Below are 20,632 nucleotides of genomic sequence, written 5' to 3' on the forward strand. Positions count from 1 at the left end.
TAACCTGCTGTATGACAACTTTCAGACCTACTCACTGGTGAGTAGTCACTCCAGCAGGTTGAATATAGAGGAAGAGAGCTTAGACCAGAGATGAATGAGACTTGAAAACTTCTATGGAGATAAATTGATAGAAGTTTCTCTCCATGTTCAGGTTCTCAGGCCTACAACTGAACTTTCATCATGGCATACATAAGTATTTGTTATAGAGAACTGTGATAAGTAAATTATTTTGAAACGACTTCAGTGATGGACACCAAACATAAGTACATTTTTGGTGAATGTTTGGAATTACCATGAAAAGTGACAGTGTAATAATCCATATTGTGAAGTGACAGAGTAGTAATTTCACATATCCTTCAGAGCCTCAAAGCTTGCATATTTTATACATTGCATATTTTAATGAAATATAACAGCTAATATATTTGTATATTTCCTTTTTTCCAGATGCTCCAACATTTGTGTCAAATCAGACCATGTATTATTCTTGGGAAGGCAATCCCATCAATATAAGTTGTGAAGTGCTAGCTAATCCTTCAGCTTCAATTCAGTGGAGAAGAGGAAAGTTAGTTTTACCTGCAAAAAATACTACTCATTTAAAGATCTACAGTGCAGGAAGAAAGTTGATATTAGAGGTAAGGCATTAAATGAAATGAGATTGCATTCATCACAGGGGAATCATTTAATTTCTTCTCCAGTCAGTTGCCATCACAAGGGTTATATCAAACTATTAAAAGATTAGCTGTATGACACAATAAGGAAGCTTCATAAAACAATCTTATGAGTTATTCATCTCAGTATTCCTTGTGATCCAATTAGCTAATAGTCCTCAAATTTCAGCATTTGTCTTTCTGTCAGTTCATTATTTTCAGTGAAAACTGGTATAATTTGCATTGCTTTGAAAGCAGCAAATACAAATTGAACATTTTAAAATATTTAAACTGATTGACTAGATTAATATTAAACATTGATTTTGAAAACCAAGTCAACACATGATAGCTCTTTCCTTGATATGAAAAGATTTTTTTTTCAATTCCTGTCAAAGCAAACTGGTATTTGCCATACCAGACGACCACTCCAGTTGATATTAGTTAGATTTGTTGTTGGTAGTCTCCATAGTAATTCCACTGAAAAAATAAAGAAATTAAACTCCCTTTTCATTCCTGGAACTGATCCTAGAAGGTCATAGATGAGCTACATTTTCCCTAATTTACAAGGAAAACAGAGGAAATACAAGGGAAAATCATGTCTATCAGGCTTCCTGAATAACTTTACACCTGATAGAGGGACATCTGCCCTCTCTTTCCATCATTCCGCCCCCATTCTCAGCTCTTTGTTAGGATCTCATCGTTATCCCTGACTTAAACTGCTGAGGAAAGGAGGTTGTCTCCTCAGTGTATTGGACATTAGGGGCCTTGTTACACAGTAATTTTGGACAACTCCTGGACCTCTTAATCCCTGGATTGTCCACACAATAACACTTGAAAGTGATTTTAAATACTTGTTAAGTGGCTCTAAGTTGCATTGTGCCAGGTCAGGATTATCTCTGATCTGCACTACACAACTCGTTTTCTATTAAAGCATGGCCACTTCCCACACATGTGCTGCCCAAGTTGAAGTCCTCCAGTATCCCAGATTTCTCATGCCTCCACCTGTAGAGCAAGGGTAACAGCCTGTCCTGGCTCTCTAGTGGCAACTCACAGCTACTACTCCTAGTCCTGACCCTGCTTACCAGGGCTAGGGACAGACTTTACACATAAACCAGTTGAAATGATCAGAAATTGGTTTAAACCTGTAACAGAACAGAAGTTCAGTGCATATAAACCAGTCTGAAAATGGCTGAAACCAGTTTGAGACAAACCTGGTTGAATATAGTATCAGACTTAACTGATTTGGGTCAAATTGGTTTGTGCAATGTCTGTCCCAGACCCCTTGCTGGTTTAAGTTAAATGAGAGTCCCCCAGAATCCCAGCATGCTCTCTGGGCTGGGTGGGGCTCTCTGATCATCAGCAGGGCTGGCTCCTCCTCTCTGCTCCCTGGCTGGACCTCTGGCAGAGACTTGAAGGCACAGCAAGATCTGACTGGTTTCCTCCTGCTTTCCCCCTCCCCTGCCCTCTCCCTGCTAAACAGGGATCCTCTGTCGTACACAGACACCTCTCCATTAGCTAGCAGACCACGTGCTGGCTATGGTCTGTGCTGTGGCAAACAACAATATTGGCTTAGGGCTTTTTGGAGCTAATCAAAGATCAGATGGTAATGTCCCTCCAATCTTTCTTTGTTTAAGAAGAGATGAATTAATGAGAGAGGTTGTTGGTTTCTGGTGGGGTGATAAACACTGATAACAGAGCTGATAAATGTGTTACTTTAAATTGCCAATTGCTCAAATTAGGAGGGAGTACTTATAAAGGGAGATAAGGCAAAATGCCACATTTATTAATTACATGAAGCAGAAACATAAGCTTGCACACATCAGTCTTACAAACAGACATACACAAGCATACATACAAACACACATACAAACAAAACCACTCCAGTAAGATGTTATAGTTACCAGTAGAATGTTAGCACTGGATGGCCAGTCCAGGCTCATTGAGGGTGATGAGCAGACATAAACCGATGTGCCTGTGCTCCAGGAGGTAACAGAGAATAGATTCCCTATCTTGGCTTGTCTGCATCTCACTTTTATAGGGATTTCAAGTCTTTGTTCAACATTGGGGTTTTTCCGTGCTCAGTTTTCAATTAGAAGTTGTTTCTTCTGTTTATGTCAACTTGAGGTCATTCCAGTAAAATTGGTATCTCTGATGAGGTCATTCCAGTAAAGTTGCTAGCTGTGAGTTGGTATCTCTGCTTTGAAGCATTGTGTAGTTCAAATGGCAGGATATGCAAAATTCCTTCTTCTTACTATTCTTCGCACCTGATCACAGATGAGTTCTTCAGCCATTCATTAATTAGCTTAATTAGTTTACTGTTTGGTAACTCATACATTGGCACCTTGTTCCTTACACAATCAGTGAAATCTTCTTCTGTTTTCATGCAAATACTTACCATTCTTTCACCATTCACCCTCTCAGACAGATACTCACTTACACAGGGCATACGAAGTTCATTTACTCATGTCAAGCAGGGAACAAGCACAAAATGGAGTTTTAGTTGTTCATACAAACATAGAGGTTGATCAATTCAGTACTATTGTCATTTAAGCATAATGACTAATATGCAAAAAAACATACTACAAAAGCTCTGTTATCAAGGAGGGTCAGGGGGGAACCCTTCCTAATCCTGCTGAGGCCTGGCCACACCCTCCTCAACTCAGCCACGTGAAAGGGAAGGGAGGGCTGCTTTAGCTTCTACCCTGAACCACTGCAGGTATGTGCCTACATTTCTTGGATGTCTGTACAAGTACAATGTGATTCAGCCTAGCCAGATTAGATTAACCTATAAAAACTGAATCAATTTAGCCTCAGACTTTTTTACCTGTCCCTAGCCCAGGTCTCTAGTGGCAAGTCACAGAAGGTGGAGGGCAGTCAAAGACGGTTTGTAAACTAAGAGTGTGACTCCTCCAAACACCAAGCTAGCACTAACACACATCAACATTCGTGCAGCTCATAGCAAAAGGTATAACGATGCCCTATTCCTCACCCTTCCCTAAATCCACTTTCAGTTTCCCACAGAATGAAACTCTCTATGGAATGAATAACTGCGCTAGAAATCTTGAAGGTTGTTGTAACTTAATCTTGACTTTGGAGCAAGTGATTTTTGACACTTTGGAACAAGTAGCCATTCCACCCCCACAAAACCACACAAGCATGCCTTGGCTAGTCTGTCAGAAGAAGGGAGGGGAAAATGTATATACCTTACTCTGGGCATACAGAGACCACATACTGCCCTGAATTCTGCAAGCTTCTCACTAGCTCGTGGCAGTTCCACATGCATTTGAGGGAAGAGTAATAAATCTATGAAGAAAAAATTACTATTTTTTTCCTCTCAATCCAAAGATGCATCCAATGTCGTAAAAGGTTGTACTAAAGATGGTAGAGAGTAGCATCCAAATTAAACTTAGGCTTAGTGGGGCACTAAAACTAAGTGGAAAAGAGATGTCTTCCTAAAGGATGGCTGTGATGCTTAATTAATTAATTGGTATAAAGCATTTTAAAGTGAGAAGTTGAAAATTTCTTTAGACACAAAAGAAAAGATACATTGCTGAAGAGAGGTCATTTTTCAATATTATATGTGTAAATTATCCAAAACTTAGTAAGTAATGCTTTATACTTCAATGGAAAATATAAAACATAAACATACTATCAATCAAATATGCATTTACATTAAATCTAATTTTAATTTCTCTTCTAACTCTTAATCATTTAATGCTGCAGAGATTGAGAGAGAGAGAATTGTCTATAGTATTAGCAATTATCAATATCCGAGGTATCAGTTCCAAAGTTAATATGAAGGTTCCATAGACATTATCCTTTTCTTATTGATATTAACAAAACATTATAATTGATTTCCTTGAGAGCAAGATAATGGGTTTGGGTTAATAGTGAATTTATAATGCAGAAGCAACAAACACTTCTAGATAGCTGTTTTCTGTCCATATCGTTTTCCTGTTATCTTTGGAGTTTTGTTTGTAACGATGTCACGTGAAGAGAAGTTCATAATTGAAACATACTTTTAAAACATGAATTCATTGACAGTTTGTTTGGGGCTCCTATTCAATTTGAACAAAAGTGCTACTGTGAGTCGGCAACTAAAAATGCAGTATTGTATGTCTGAGGATATCTGGTTAACAAATGAACTTTGCACAACTCAAGGAGAATTTTGCTGTATGAAAAATCCTTTCTGTGTTTCTTTCTCATTTATATACTTGCTTGTTCCCCATGCAAGTGCTTTCTTCTCTTTTCTCTGTTGAGAACGAATGCTTGGAAAGTCTTTGAAGATCTGATGAGAAATGTTCCAATTATATCTTTTATTTAGCAAATCTGTTTCTGCTTGTTCTATCTGTTACTGATGCTAGCAATATTTTATACTATAAAAGGAGTAAATGTTCAGAGCTGTGTGAAAAAGATCACCAGAAAAATATACAATATTTTCAACCATGACTACTTAAAAATATTCTTAAGTTCAACATTCAAGCAAAATTCCCATTAATTTTATAGAGTGCTTCCCTTGAAATGGAAAGGCTTCCATAGACATGATCCTTTTCTTATTGACATTAACAAAACATGGGAAGATTATTTACTGTACAAGAAGCAGATTATACATTTTCAATTACATTCAAATGAGAATGCCACAACTTGCATTAAAAGAACCACCACTTAAGTATAACAGCAAAATTCTTAAGGAAAAGCATACAGGCCATACCACTGACAGACACAAGGGGGGAAAAATGGTGCTTTACTTTCAACTCAGTGCAGCCCCACACTAAGCACATGTCCAGAAGAACTATGTCAGTTTGACTTGGCTCACCCATCTGTATAGTTCATGCATTTCAGTGGGGCTTTTTCTGTTTTTATCTAATAGTTTTACTCTTCCAGTAAAACACTGTTTGAGGTGGTGGGGGAGGGGTTTCCCCCATGTCTGTCAATTCTCATACTGAATATCCTCCTACTAAAACTAATTAAACTCCAGTGGGAACCTGGGGGGGGAGGGTCAAGCAGGGTCCGGAGGAAGGAATTGGGGGGCAAGTAGTGTCCACAGGGAGAGGGAGGGCTATGGGGGTAAGGGGATCTGAGAAATCAGGGAGGGAAGTGGAGTCTGCAGAGGGGACTGAATCATAGACAGTTAAGATTGAAAGAGACCTCAGAAGGTCCAGTCCAAACCCCTTTAAGCAGGACCATTCCCAACTAGATCATCCCAACTAAGGATTTGTTTAGTTGGGCCTTAAAAACCTCCAAGAATGGAGACTCCATAGCTTCTCTGGATAACCTGTTCCAGTGTCATACTACCTTCCTAGTGAGAGAGTTTTTCCTAATATCTAACCTAAACTTCTCTTGCTTCTTGTTCTCTCATCTGCCATGACTGAGAGAATGGTCTAGCTCCATCCTCCTTGGAACCATGCTTCGGGGAGTTGAAGGCTGCTATTAAATCCCCTCTGTCTTTTCTTCTACAGACTAAAGAAGCCTCATTCTCTCAGCCTCTCCTCAGAAGTCTTGTGCCCCAGCCTGTTAACCATTTTTGCTTTCCTCGACTAGATTTCTTCCTATTTACCCACATTCTTTCTGTAGTGGGACCCCTAAACTGGACAGATGTAGCCTCACCAGTGCTGAAAAGAGGGGAAGAATCACTTTCCTTCAACAGCTGATGCTGTTTCTACTAATTTAGCCCAGTATGCTGTTACCCTTCTGTGCAGCCAGGGAAGAGCCACACTTTTGGCTCATCAGGGCACCACTGACTAGTGGCAGCTAGCACTGTTTGCTGGAGGCGATTGGCAGCAGGATCTGCAGGGTGTTGGTGGGGTCCAGAAGGGCTTGGAAGTATCAGAGGAACTAGTAGGGGCCATCACGAAGTTTGGGGGCTGGCAGGGGGCTGTCTTCCCCCCTCCAGGACTAGGGGCTATTTTTAGCTTCCTGACCCCTCCCACCCCCAAACAAAAAAACTTCCCCCAGTGAACCAATCCCCACTCCATCCCAACCCTGCCGGCACCCTGATTTACATCTTTGGTTCCCAGCACCAAGAGTAGCTTGTCAGAGGCAGGGGGGGTTCTGGATTCAGGTGGCCTGGCTGGTCTGTGGGGGGTTGAGAGTTGTCTGTGAGGGGAAGGGGCAAGGTACCAGGATGTTTAGCCCAGTGCCAGAGAGAGAGAGATAGGAAAAGTGCAGCCCTGGACCTGGGGCCAGTGTCTGGGCTTTCCCAGCTCTGAGACTCCCTTGGGATCTATACACAAGTTCAGTTAGATTAGGCTCATCTGATCCATTGTAAATTAAACTACCTCAGATATGCAGTTAATTTTGGTTGGGTTAGCCATTTTTAGACCAACCTTAACATCTGTACAGTTCATGTTTGGATCCATCTAACTAGGGATCTAAGTGTAAGGTCTGCACCAGAGTGTACTAAGTTAGATCAGGTGGCTATTTTTAATGCAATGTAACCTCCTTTAACCTCCTCAAGCAACTGTATGTACTCTTAGAGATGTCATCTAGGTTGTGCAGGGAGGGAGGGCAACTCCCACTGTTACACACACCCCAGGAGGGCACCTCAGAGCTGGGTGAGGATAGGCTGCCACTGCAGGCTGAGCTAAGCTCTTCCTGGTGGGGGGCTGGGCTGTGCTGCTCTTCAGGTGGGCAGTGGCGGGGGGGGCTATAGCAAATTTTGGGGTGGCTGTGGGCCCCCCTCCCAGTGCTGCCATCACCTGCCCCAGCCCCCCTCCAGGAAGACCTCAGCACCTCCCCTGCCCCAGCCCACAATGGCAGCCCGCCTTCACCCCATGCACAGATCTGGAGGCACACACCTCCCATGCCCTCCTAGGGTGTGCATAGTGGCGGGAGCCCCCCCCCCCCACCCCCCCCCAGATGAGCTGCTCATGGCTCTGTCCTGTGCTCCACCCCAGCTGTGCAGCACCTGCCCCTGCCACAGCCACAGCCCCACTCCCTCCCTCACTGCAGGGGCCTTGTTCTGCCCTGCCCATGCCCCTTCCTTCCCTCCTTGCCCCTTCCCCCTACAACAGACTTACTAGCCAAACATTGCTCTCCAAGCTGCCCAGCTACATGTTGGCAATCAGATCAGTGTTGGCCAATAGGGCTTGTTAAAAATTGTCAATCTGTATCAGCTCAAAAAATCTCTATCAGTGCACCCCTAGTATTTAGTCTTTGCAAATCTTTCACATAGTTTAATTCAAAGGCCCATAAAATACAACCACGACAACTTCAAGGGAGGAGGTTGTAGCTCTTTATTTTAAGGATCTCTCTTGTTATGAATTGGTCAAGGAGCTCAGATAAGTCACTGGGTCCTATAGATATATGCAGAAGCTGTGTAAACTGCTTTTTAGCCAGAACAATTGGAACCTTGAATAACAGTCTCACTTAATTTCTTGGACAAAGCTTTGAAAGACGAACAGAATATTCATGTCATATTATTTATCCAAACAACAATTTGCAGTACCAGGAATTGTGATGTAAAGCAATACACCCAAGTATTAAGGATTGTCCTGGTGTACTAAAGCACCCTGAAGTGACATTGTGGCTCTGAACAATTCACCATGTGCTAATCAATAACTTCTTTCCCATGCAAGTTGTGAATGACTAGAACTTATCATAATGTATGTTTTACCTGACTATTCTGTAAGAATAATGTGAAATAGTGAAATAAGAGATCTTCATACTGTTTAGCCAAAGAGTATTTAAATGAAAAATGTTTAGAAGCTTTAAGATATTGTCATTAATAACTGGAAAATAGATGGTAAATTGTCTTTGTTTATTTTAAAGATTGCTCCAACATCTGACAATGATTTTGGACGATATAACTGTACAGCTACAAACAGAATAGGAACAAGGTATCAGGAGTATACACTTGGTCAGGCTGGTAAGTACAATCTGTTGTGTCACAGTTATGTACTTTTTTATTCTGTCTTTTTACTCACTTAGGCCCCATCTGCATATGCAGATAAAGGTGCAGTGGGGTCTAAGGTGTGATCCACACAGTTCCAACTCCTGCAATTCCATATGTGCATTTAGATCCCATCGTGCCATATTACCAGGGAAGGGGTACCCTGTCCTGGATTCCCTCTGCACTGGCAAGAAGCAAGCTCCCATGACAAGGAGCCCCATCAATTGAGGGCCCCAGCTTTGGAGAGCAAGAGACCCTGCTACACATGCAAATTAAAGCTTGATAGCAACCAACTATAAAGTTAGTATGCATTTTCCAGGTCTAACTTTATAGCTAGTTGGAGCTTTTTATTGTGTGATAAGTACTTTGTATAGGTAACTGGTCCAAGGTAATTACACAATCCCTATGATTGTTACAATGACATTTAGACAATGTGGAAGTGAAAGAAATAACTTCTTCCAACATAAGAGTCCTCCTTGAACTAAGATGGAGCACTTACTAAAGTTTGGGAAAATGTAACTAACTTCTTTTTAAAACATTGGGTCTTGTTTTCTTGAGTATATTGATTTTACATTGTTACTTGCGTTTTACAGCTGTCTGAATAGGGAAGGGTCAGGTCTGTAATCGTTCCTTCCAAAAGCCAGGATCAGAAAGAGTATTGCTGAAAAACTGCAGCAAAGCCTATTTTCTAAAAATTTCAAACCAGGTTTGGAGATTAAATGTGCCAAATTCTGCCTTCTGTAGTATGCTTAAGAAAATGGGTTGCACAAATGCAGAGTGGGATCTGGCTCAAGGACATTAGATTAAAGTCACAAACTGTGTGGCAGAGTCGGATAAATTCTGAGGTGTTAATTTAGATGGAATATTAAATGTTCTCCATTTATTTGATTTTATGGAAATATGAAAATAAGATTGTATAGTTTTACATTGGCAGAGTTTGACATTTGTGTTCAGTTTTGTAGCGCACACAGGGTTCAAGGAATGAACTATTTCTGTTAAACAATTGGATATCTTTGTGGTACTTTTTTTTCTTTCTTTCTTTCAGTGGCGGGACCCCTATAGAGCAGTGATTATACACCAAGCTAGTAGATCTCAGAATGTTAGAGACTAGCTTTTTGTTTGTGTTTATCAGCATAGCTCCACCTCTGAAGTTCATAGACCAATACTCTTACCTTAAAACTGCTGAAGATCTGGTCATTTATTTTCCAGCATAGATATTTTCTGTCGTACAATTAGGATATAAATACGATATGTTTGGCTTTTTGCTTGCTCAAGTGTTTTAGGTAAGGAGTTATTTCTATACAGTTTTTCTGTGGTCTCAATTGTTTCAGTTGTGAAAAAAATGTGAAAAGAAAACAAAAAAGTTTGAGCTATAAAGTGTGTTCTTTATAACACCAATGATTATGTTAATTTGGCAGCCTTGCTATAACATGAACACCAGCCTTAGTGCAACTTGACTTTTTAATTGTTGTAAGAAATTGAATACTAGAGTGGTTGCTTTATTTTTAGCACTTCAAAACTTGCAAAAACAAATTGTGGTGCTTACAAAGAGAGTTATTATGTAGAGATTGTCAACAGCTTTGAATTTGTACCCATTACTTAACAAAAAAGAGAGCATCTGAACAGTATTTACTTTTTATTCTGTGGTATGTTTCTCCTTGTAACAATCAAAGCAGCTGCACTTCCAGAAGTACCTGAATTTATGTATTAAGTAGATTTCCATCTGGCCTCAAATGAACCTGCTGTACCCAGAAACAAATAAACAGTATGATGTATGCACAAGCACTGTAATTTGAAATACACTCGCTGCATTATGACTTTACCCATCTTCTGATCCTACTTTGATTTACCTTTGCAGAACACCTTCGGCTTAAATCACTACCAGTACAAATCATTCTTGACTTCCCTACATATTCAACATCCCAACAACACAGAATTCCAACAATTTAGAGGGAATCCCACAAATTAAATAATTTACCTTAATTTCATAGTAGGAAAATAGACAGGATCAACTAGTGGAATCTTTACTCAGATAGATGAGCAGTTACTCAAATGGCTCCATTTATTTCAGTGGGATTTTGCATGAGTATGTTTACACAGTTGTGCCCCAGAACATATATTTAGGAGCTCATCTGAATGCCTTCATTTAATGATCCAACTTAATGTTAGCTGCTTCTCATGATAATAGATTTATGTCAGAAATCTAATTAGAACAAAAGAAATTGTATACCACTAAAAATGGAAAGAGTTGTTTGATACATCAACTTCCTAAAACTTCTCTTTTTCAATAACAAGCTTTCTAGAGAGCTCAAAAATACAGGGGAGAAATAACACTGAGACCCAATTTCTGAGATGCTATAGAAAAACAGCCAGCAATATTATGTGAGCACCAATCTTTAAAATGGTGGCAATAAGGGGTCAGCCCTGAGAAATGACCACAAAGTCTGTAGCAGCAAAGAAAAGCACCTAGTCTCCTCAGCTCCCCAGTCATTTTCGGTGAAGTCATGAATCTTATCAGTTATTCAGTGCTGAAGGAATGACTCTTCATAGTACCTCCTAATTGAACACAAATTGGCTCCAAAGGAAGATGCAGCATTCAGTGTCCAGCTCAACACTCATGTGCTGAACATTCCTCTACTATAATGAAAAACAGACACTGTCCCTGCTGTTAAGCTCCTATTTCTTCCTGACAGACAACAAGATGCTATTATCCTCAAAGTTTCTTCCCATTTATATATCAGCCTCCTTCCCACGTCAGCAACATCAGTGCCTACAAAAATGGTCCACACCCTTCTATCTTATGCTAATGAAATGCAGTCTGTAGATGTTACTGAAAAATACTATATTTTACTGAAGGAGAAGGAGAAAGTTAAAGTTAGCGTTTGAGTCTTGTCAGAGAGTTCACTGACTTTCTGTTGCTTAAAATCTTTACTTCAAGGCGATATTAAAAGTGTGGGTAAATTATATAATGGAGCCCTAAATTTTTTTTTGAGTTTCAGCCATCCAACTGGTATCATCAAAGATACTGTGCCATTCAGTTCTGTAGGAATTATTATTTTTTAGATGTGGAAAGTATCATTTGACAATGACCGATTTATAGTTTCCCTTAGCACTATACAAAAGCAATCTGTTCCATAGTGCTTAGGGTCGGAAGGGACCTAAGCAGATCATCAGGTCCAACCCCCTGCCCCAAGCTAACAGGTGCTGGGGTCATATCCCAGCCAAATATCTGTCCAGCCTCCTCTTGAAGACCCCAAGGTAGGAGACAGTACCACCTCACTTGGGAGCCCATTGCAGAGCCTGGCAGCCCTAACCATAAAGTAATGTCTCCTGATGTCCAACCTGAACCTTCTCTCTAACAATTTGTGGCTGTTATTCCTAGTAACCCTGAGTGGTACCCAGGGGAACAGAGCCTCCCCCAATTCCCACTGGTCCCCCTGTGCAAGGATTATTGTAAGCTTCTCTGAGTGCTTCTACATGGGACTTTAATTGGTCAGTAGAATTAGGCTACTACACAGTAGTGTGCAGCACAAAATCTGTGCTAATATGCTACAGCACAGTATTATTAGGCTACTGCGCAGTTAGCGTTACTAAAAGCTGTGTGCCAGCACTACTACACAGTAGCACCAATTACTGCACATTGATTTAGTACTTGGTTATGCAAGTACTAAACGTAATGCACAATAACTACCCTCTCTCCAAATTCATTTGCTGCTGCTTCAGCTCTAAATGCTGTGTTGGCTACAAGTAGTTCTGCCACGTATGTAAGCAGTGGACATTGGCTTGATTTTTTTAAACTAATTTTATGAAGAATTACCCTTAGTATCAGCTTTAAGATGTTAGCTAGAAGAGTTTATTACCATTATGATTATGAATGTATTGTTTGTATGCATTGTGTATTTGTTATGTATTATGTTCTCACATGAAAGCCATATTGAAATGCTGTACAGTAAATTGAATCTAAGCAGAAGTATTTGCAAGGGAAATAGCATGCAAATGGTATATACTTATCAGTGATTTATTTCCTCCTTTTAATCCAGCTATATCGTATATGAAACTGATGTCAATTTTTCAAATGGATTAGCATCTTTTTTCTGTGGCAACATATTGTTTAACATGTTTTCAATCAATTCTGCACTTAACTTGATCCGTACTTTTTCTGCAAAAGAACTGTGTCAAAGTTCTGTGCAAATCATAGTACCTCAAGTTCTATTTCTTGGTATATAATATTTGGAGAATGATAAATTAGCTGATTTAGAAATGCTTTATTCAGCCTATTTATATATTGAAAGGCATCCATGAGGCCTGTAAAGAATCTCTAGGCTTTTCCACAAAGATACCGCAAGACTGGTTCAGTGAGAATGATAGAGAAATGCAAGTTCTCATTGACAGTAAAAGGAGAACCTTCAAAGCTTGGCAGAATTATATCAATTACAAGCAGCAGGAAGACATATTACCGTATTAACACCAAGACCCAGAGGAAAATTCAAGAGTGAAAGAACAAGTGGTGGGATGACAAAGCGAATGAGATTTAAGAGTTTTTCAACAGCTATGACATGCTTAGTTGGTTCAAACACACAAGAAGTCATCCCTCTGAAGTCCAAGTATACAAAAAAAAACTCCTTAAAGACAGATCTGTCAACAGTTCTTGGTAGCAGGAGCACTTTCAGGACCTTCTGAACTGAGACTCTAATATCAAAGACCACACCATAAAAGCCATTCCACAAAATACCACTAAGGACTACCTTGCAGATCCATCTACTTAAGAAGTCTTGAAAGCTGTTAAATAGATGAAGAGCAACAAAATGTGGCCCTGGTAGAATATCAAATGAAATGTATAAGCAAGATGGAAAAAAGTTATCTTACCAATTCAGATTCCCAGTGATTTGAGATATGCCAGAATCATTACCATATTTAAACAAGGAGATGTATTGAATTTTAGCAGTTATCATGGTATTGCACTCCTATCCATAGCTTGGAAGAGCCTCACCTGCATTCTCTTCAGTAGACTCACTTTCTTCACTAAGAAAATTCTACCCAAATCCCAGTGTGGTTTCACACAGGTAAGAGGTACCATACCTATTTTTGCTAGACAGCTGCAGAAGCATTTCAAGAAATACTGAGTTGTTTATATGGACCTCAGTGACCTAACTAAAGCCTTTGATTCAATCAACAGAAAGGCACTTAATGAGATTTGGATGTCTGCCAAAATGTGTTACCATTATTAGACTTCTTCTGAATGGCATGACAGCAGCTATCCTAAGCAATGGATCTGAAACAAACGCCTTCACTACCAAACCCAGAGGCAAGCAGGGATGTGTGATTGCACCAACACTCATCTCCAGATATATTACAGCTAGTTCACATTTCATAGCTGACAGACTTCTATCTGGATTTAGCATCCAATATAGCATGGATGGGAATCTCTTGATTATCAACTGGTTATGTTTCAAATACAAAATAACCAATACTTCCGTTACTGATCTCCAGGTCATTGTTGACTGCTTCTCTGCTGTGTACGAAATGCTTGGAGTCACTGTCAACTTCTCAAAAACCAAGATACTTTACCAACCCAACCCAAATCAATCAGCTGCTCCTTCATGCATTTAGAGGACAATCCTTGGAGAATGTTGAACATTTCCCCTACCTGGGTAGGCAACTTTCCCAAAACATAGACACAGGCAATGATTTTCAACACTGGATAACATCTATCAGTGTTGCTTTTGGAAGTCTCCAAAATTGTGTCTTCGGTGATCATCATAAGGGTGCAAACCAAATCTTCCCAGCTATATTCTCCTTTAATCTATCTCTGGAAAATCCTCCATATTAACTGGAAGGACAGAAAAATGAATGGCAGCATTCTGACTCAGACAGACACCACTGGCATTGAAGCAATGTTTATATGGCACCAGCTCCACTGGCCAGGACATGTCATTAGGATGTCTGACAATCTGCTCCCAAAACAGATCCTATACTCCCAATTTATTTATGGTCACTGCTGTAGAGGTGGGCAAAAGAAGAGATCCAATGACACCTAGAAGACCAAGATGAAGAAATGTGATATTAACATCAATATTTGGGAGACTCAAGCACTGAACTCAGCCCAGTGGTTCTAGGACAAAGCAAACTATGGAGGTGAGAGAAGCATCTCATCTATGGAGGTGAGAGAGGCAAAGGGAGAGCTGTGACCTAATGTAACAAGGATCTACTCTTCTTCTGAAACTATTTGACACATCTGTAGTCAGATATGCAGATCTCAGATCAACCTCCTCAGTCATCTACAGACTTACTGATTACTCCCCTATCTACTAGAAGACTTGTCATCCTTATATCAAGATACTACTGACATTGATATTATATATTGCCAAAACAAAATACTGAAATATGATCAAACACAAACTTAATATTGGAAATCCAATGTCTCCTAGTGTCAGTTACTGTGCTATTAATATAATTATCTATAATAGTTATGCAGAATCTGCATTGCAGTAGTTTCCACAGGTTCCAATCATATCAGGGATCCACTGTACTAAATCATATCAGGGATCCACTGTACTAAAACCTGTAGAAACACATGGTAAAAAACTGTCCTTGCTTCAAACACTTTACAGTCTTTGGTTCTCTCTGTACAGAAACTTTGCATGAATTTAACTACACAGAGCAGACTCGAACGAGCTTTACTTAAAGCACCCCTGATCCATTTTGTAGTGTGGGGCATTGAATACACAAGACGTTGCAGGTGCTTTAATTGGAGCAGCTCCCAAGAACCACTTTATTTAAGGTGCCTCCCCACCTCTATGTAAAGATGCTTTTACTGCACAGCTAATTAGTCAACTGCACAGTAAATGCCTCATGTAGACACACCTGCAGAAGGATAAGCTTTAAGGCTAGGAGGGGCAGTCAAAACCCTAGAAGCCCATTAAGTATTCTCATATCTCATAATTCTAACAGTTGACTGCTGGATTGTTCCTACTTTTACTATTCAGGTGACTTTACTTTTGGTTGATTTAAGATTATCCTTTTAATTTTACTCCTTGTAGGTCAAATCCTGACATTATTAAGGTTCTTAGGCTTTTCTTTAATACAGCCAGGGTTTTCACCACTATCTAGTTGTAATTGTAAGTACTAACGTTGAAACACAGAATACTTGAATAACGTATATGCCAAACATATTATTATTCAGTAGTAGTATATAGTAGTTTCATAAAGTAAATCACCCAAATACAGTATATATTATTTTACTGAATTAATTTCTGCTTCAGTTCTTCAGAAATCACTGACTTCATGTATTATTCTAAGGGAGTTGTGTTGCGGGGGTTGTTTGTTTGTTGGGGTTTTGGGGGTTTGGGGTTTTTTTGCTTTGCTTTGCTTTGCTTTGTTTTCTAGCAGGGCAGACAATATTATTTTATTTCTGTTTACTGTAACTTGAAAAGTGCTTGTATGGCACAATGCCATTTTCTTTTGGCTGCTATCCTTTAAAGATTAAATTTATTGATGACAGAAAAAAATCCTCTTCTAAACAAGGATTCTGTTTGCAATAATAGCTTACTTATTACAGGAGAAGTGTGCCTGTTCACCCTAGTTATACAAGAGCTATTGAATCAGTATGTAAGTCACAAGAACAGTTTGAGCATCTCATCCAATTTCAGATTTGATCCTCCAAGGTGCCCACAGCTTCTTGAAAGAAAGTTAGGACTCTCAGTTCCCTCTGAAATTCGTATGATTTGTAGTTGCTGAATACCTCAAATAAGATGCTCAACTCCTGACAATATCAGACTGTTGTTATCTTCCCCTTTTCATTGCTTGAGCATTTGAACTGCTATATGAACATCTTTAAGAATGCAGAACTGGATTAATTTTTGAATATTTTCCCCTCTATTTATAAGTAATTTTATATCACAACCACATTTTGTAATAAAGAAGTCTACTAAAACATTGTTTTTTCTCCTGTGACAGGCTTAGGCTTGGCAAGCCAGGTGAGCTTGGCAGATTGTCCCAATGGCTTTCAGAGCCTGAGGTGAGCACAGACATTCCTAGATTTGCCCAAAACTAGTTTAGTCATAATCTTATGTGAAATCTCAATATGCAGAGGAAAACACTTTAATTATTAAATACACATACTACTTTTTCTTAAATTTTTACTATTTAAAAAAAATTTCACAAAATTTAATGAAATCTCATATTGCTATGAGTAAGCTTAAAGTTTTAAGATGTGAGTCAAATTTTGTTTAAAACAAAGGAGGTTAATGCGAATGTCATGATAGATAGACATTTTTTTCTTTTTAATTAATTCACTGTTTAGCAACACAAAGCCGATTGAATGCAGGGCAGTAAGACCAGGGTATAACTAGGCCATGGGTAGTCCAAAATATGGTTCAAATGGAGCAGTAGTTTGGGCCAAAATTAAATTTGAAGGTCAGGAGAAAAAGTTCCACACCGGAGTCAGGAAACTGAAGAAGCTGATCAGACGTCAGACCAGGCACTAGAGTCAGGGGTAAGCAGTAATTAAGGTAGGCACTTGAGATACACAGGTAAGTCTTATTAGGGTTGCTTAAATCTGATGAAAAATTTGGAATACGGGTAGGTTCTCACCAGCAATCTACTCAATCTTTTTGTAAATCTGACCTTGGCGTCGGGTAGGGTAGGGTAGGGTAGGGTAGTTTTATGCAGAGTATGATCTAACCTAGTTACATGCACTTTCCTCATGAAGATTGAAAGGATTATGAAAATAACTGTTACATATCTGGAGTCTGCATGGCCCTGCTCTTATGCCATACCTATGCCTTGCTCCCTGGAATGGCAATAGGTATTAAAGTCCAAATGAATTAGTCGGTTCACCCTTCTAGGGATCAAAAAAAAATATAAGAAAAAACAAAACAAAACAATGCATGCTTAGGCAGCGTGTGCTGCTGAAAAGCAGAGTCAGGATGCTCAGAGTCATGCTGTAGCTGCCAGCCAAGCTCTGCCCGATAGGATCACCATTGCTGCAGCCCTGTAAGGCCCCCAGGACACTGGGTAAGGCTTCTGGGACCATCATAGTGCTGACTCCAGCCTCCCCTACTGCCCCTGGGGTAACTTAACATGCCAAAGCATGTGTAGTCTGGGCATTCCCCAGGGACAAGTAGCTGTGGTGCAAGGTGCACTGCTGCTACTTGTCCCTGGGGACCCAAACGATACATGTCTTGAGGTGCCCCTGGGCTCTGTTCCTGCTCTGAGTGAGAGAGGCATGGGAGAGAAGGGTTTCAGTGGTGGAAGCATAGAACTGGGAGACACAGTGAATGAAGCTATAGGGAGTGGGGAAGCATGGCTCCCCACAGCTTCATGTTACCTTCATGCTAAACCCCAGAAAGCTACAGCACCCAAGGGAGAACTGGCAGCTTTTGGGAGAAATGGGACAGGCAGTTTAGGAAGATTTCAATTAACCTCAAGGAACTGACATAAACTGAAATTTTCCATGGCTTTTGCCTACCTCCAAGCAAAAGGTGTAACCCTCTCCAGAGAAGACTGGGGGCCTAAAATTGTACTGGGGAGCCTCAGGTGAAGTCAGCAGGGGTTGGTGGAGGGCTCCCCAAAAGCTCCCCCACCAAAACACCTCACCCCAGGATGGGAATGTTGGGGCCTGTGGAGGGAGGCCCCAGCCTCCATACTTCCACCTCTCAAGTGTGAAGTTCCCATCAATGCATTTCCTCTCCTGGCACTAGCAGAGACCAGCCTGCCCCCAAGCAGTTCCTAGGCAGAAGAGTTTGGGAGGGTAGAAAGTTTGTCCATGGAGAAGGAGGTGGGGGACAGGACTAAGAGCAGTGCACCCTGGACTGCAAGTTTCTCATTTTTGCTCCATGGAGAAGATGGAAATTATCCTAACACAGGGGTGGGCAAAATGTGGCCCACAGGCCAGATGCGGTCCACCAGGCCGTTCTATCCGGTCCACGCGGCCCCTAAAAAATTTAGAAAATAAATATTTATTTGTCCGCAGCTGCCTGTCATATGGCTCCCAATGGCTTGCCAAAACTCAGTAAGCGGCCCTCCACCCAAAATAATTCCCCGCCCCTGTCCTAACACAATCTGGATAACACAGCCCAGAGTTAGCCCTTACCTGAACTGGCATAACTCCTAGCATGAGTTAACGAGCTTTCATGTGTAGATGCTCACATTTTAAGTGCCGTTAGCATAGTTTAAGTGTAACATTTAATTTACCCTTAAGTAAATTACATTTAACTGTAGTTAAGCTCGACTATAACTGATTTATCTGTAGCTCTTGGTTATCCAAACACAAAATGTACTTTATAAGTTTTACCAGTTATAATTTCACAGTCAATACTCTTCTTTCATTTATAATGGTGGAAGTTAGGAGTCACTTTTATTTAATGTCACTGAAGTCAAACTAGGAAAATAATAACTAAACAATAAATAAAAGAAAAAATAAAGAAGTCATTATTCACATTTCTGAACCTGATTTCTCATCTTATTCTTTCATAAAGGCCCAATAAACTGTATGCTAAATTCTGTCAAAATGTTGGTGTGTTTGGCTTATTTCATGAGCTTTCTCTTTTGGCCCAGATACAAACATCACACTTTTACCAGTGTAAGTGATCAGAAACTGGTCTATACCCATAACACAACAGAAATTCTGCACCCACAGACTGGCAAAACCTGGTCTAAGATTTGCCTCCCTCCCCCAACTATGTACCCTATGACAAAACTTCCTTTGGTTTTAGCATTTCAGGGTCAGATCCCAAGTGAGTAGTCCTACTGAAGAACTTAGATGTTTAAAGTTAAGTACATGCTTAAAGTTTATCTGGATCCAGGATATAATAATCAGCCCGTTATAGGATCTAATTAATATTCTTTGCATAACTCCAAGATTGTACTGGAGTTCATACTAGACTCAGTGTACTGATGTTCGGTCTCTTTGCTTTCCATTGCAGAAAAGGAATATATTTATACAATGTGAAAGAAATAGTAGATAACTTAAATTATTTTATTCAAGGGAAAATAAAGCAGCTGTTCTTAATTGTGGCTAGTGACATTTGTTTTTTGTCCTATATATATCACATGACTCACTGTATGCATATATAAAACTGCGTAAAATTTGCTTTGTCATGCTGATAAGTTTCTAAATTGTGAGTGGCTTTCTTTACAGGATGTGCATTTAATATACTATTATGTGTAACTGTTCAAGTGGGTTTCACACTTTCATAAGTAGGTTCCTTTTAAACATTTTGGCATGTTGTCATTTATTCTGGACAATATTTTACTAGTTTTTACCAAGAATGTATTTGTTCAGCACTGAAAAGGAACCGAGCATGATATACATCTCAAAACAATTGCATTCAGCTGTCCAGGAGGAAAAGATGTAGGACATTCCTGTCTATGCCTGGGATGTTTTCTTCAATGTGCCATGTGTATCATAATATATCCTGTGCACATATATATATATAAGGCAGACTATGCCACAGGAACAACTGCCAGGACTTTTCAGTCCCCAAAGCACATAAGAATCCTGACCCCGCCCCTTTCAGCAGCCCCTCCCTTCCCTTTGGTTCTTGGCAGCATCTCCTCTCTCCTGCCCTTCCATTCCCCCATCACCCTCTTTACTCATGCCTCTGGGTGCAGGGACATCCGCCTGCCGCTCTTCCAGAGGTTTATGTCCCACTCAGACTGGAGCTACAGGAAGTGGCTGCATGAAAAGCCAGATCTGGCCAGTGACAACAATCGTGGTGCCCATGGTGAATGGGTTACCCTGTCCTTGCTGGAGGAGCACCTAGAGGAGATAGGCAGGGAGAAAGAACTTGTCCGCTGCCACTGTCCCCAGCCAAATCTGGCTCTCTGTAGAGCCACTCCATGAAGCCCTGTTAGGAATAGAGCAGGAGTGACTCTGGAGCTCCCCTGATTCCTGAAGCAGCAAGGACAATGAAGTGGTGGTAAAAGAGGGAGGAATGGGGTGCACTACTGACCATTAAATGGAATAGACCAGTGTTTATTTCACTTAGCAATGGTAATCTCTCCTTCCTGAGCAGATCTGCATCCACTTCTCTCAGGGTTTCCCCCTGCAAGTGTTCTGGAATGCACCATTCTCATTTTTTATATTAGACCT

The 20,632-nt window shown here is 40.3% G+C and overlaps 1 protein-coding gene across 2 annotated transcripts in view; it reads left to right on the top strand.

The window, feature by feature from the left end:
* Positions 1-20,632, top strand: part of NCAM2 (neural cell adhesion molecule 2) — a 529,363-nt gene that overhangs the window by 384,872 nt on the left and 123,859 nt on the right. For both annotated transcript variants that reach the window (XM_019528766.1, XM_019528767.1), the window contains exons 10-11: positions 445-632; positions 8,418-8,514. In XM_019528766.1, the coding sequence (XP_019384311.1) occupies positions 445-632; positions 8,418-8,514 (285 nt within the window). The remainder of the gene's footprint in view (positions 1-444; positions 633-8,417; positions 8,515-20,632) is intronic.

The sequence above is a fragment of the Crocodylus porosus genome, unplaced genomic scaffold, assembly GCF_001723895.1.
Source record: "Crocodylus porosus isolate Cpor-Errol unplaced genomic scaffold, CroPor_comp1, whole genome shotgun sequence".
In the NCBI taxonomy this organism is placed as follows: Eukaryota; Metazoa; Chordata; order Crocodylia; family Crocodylidae; genus Crocodylus; species Crocodylus porosus.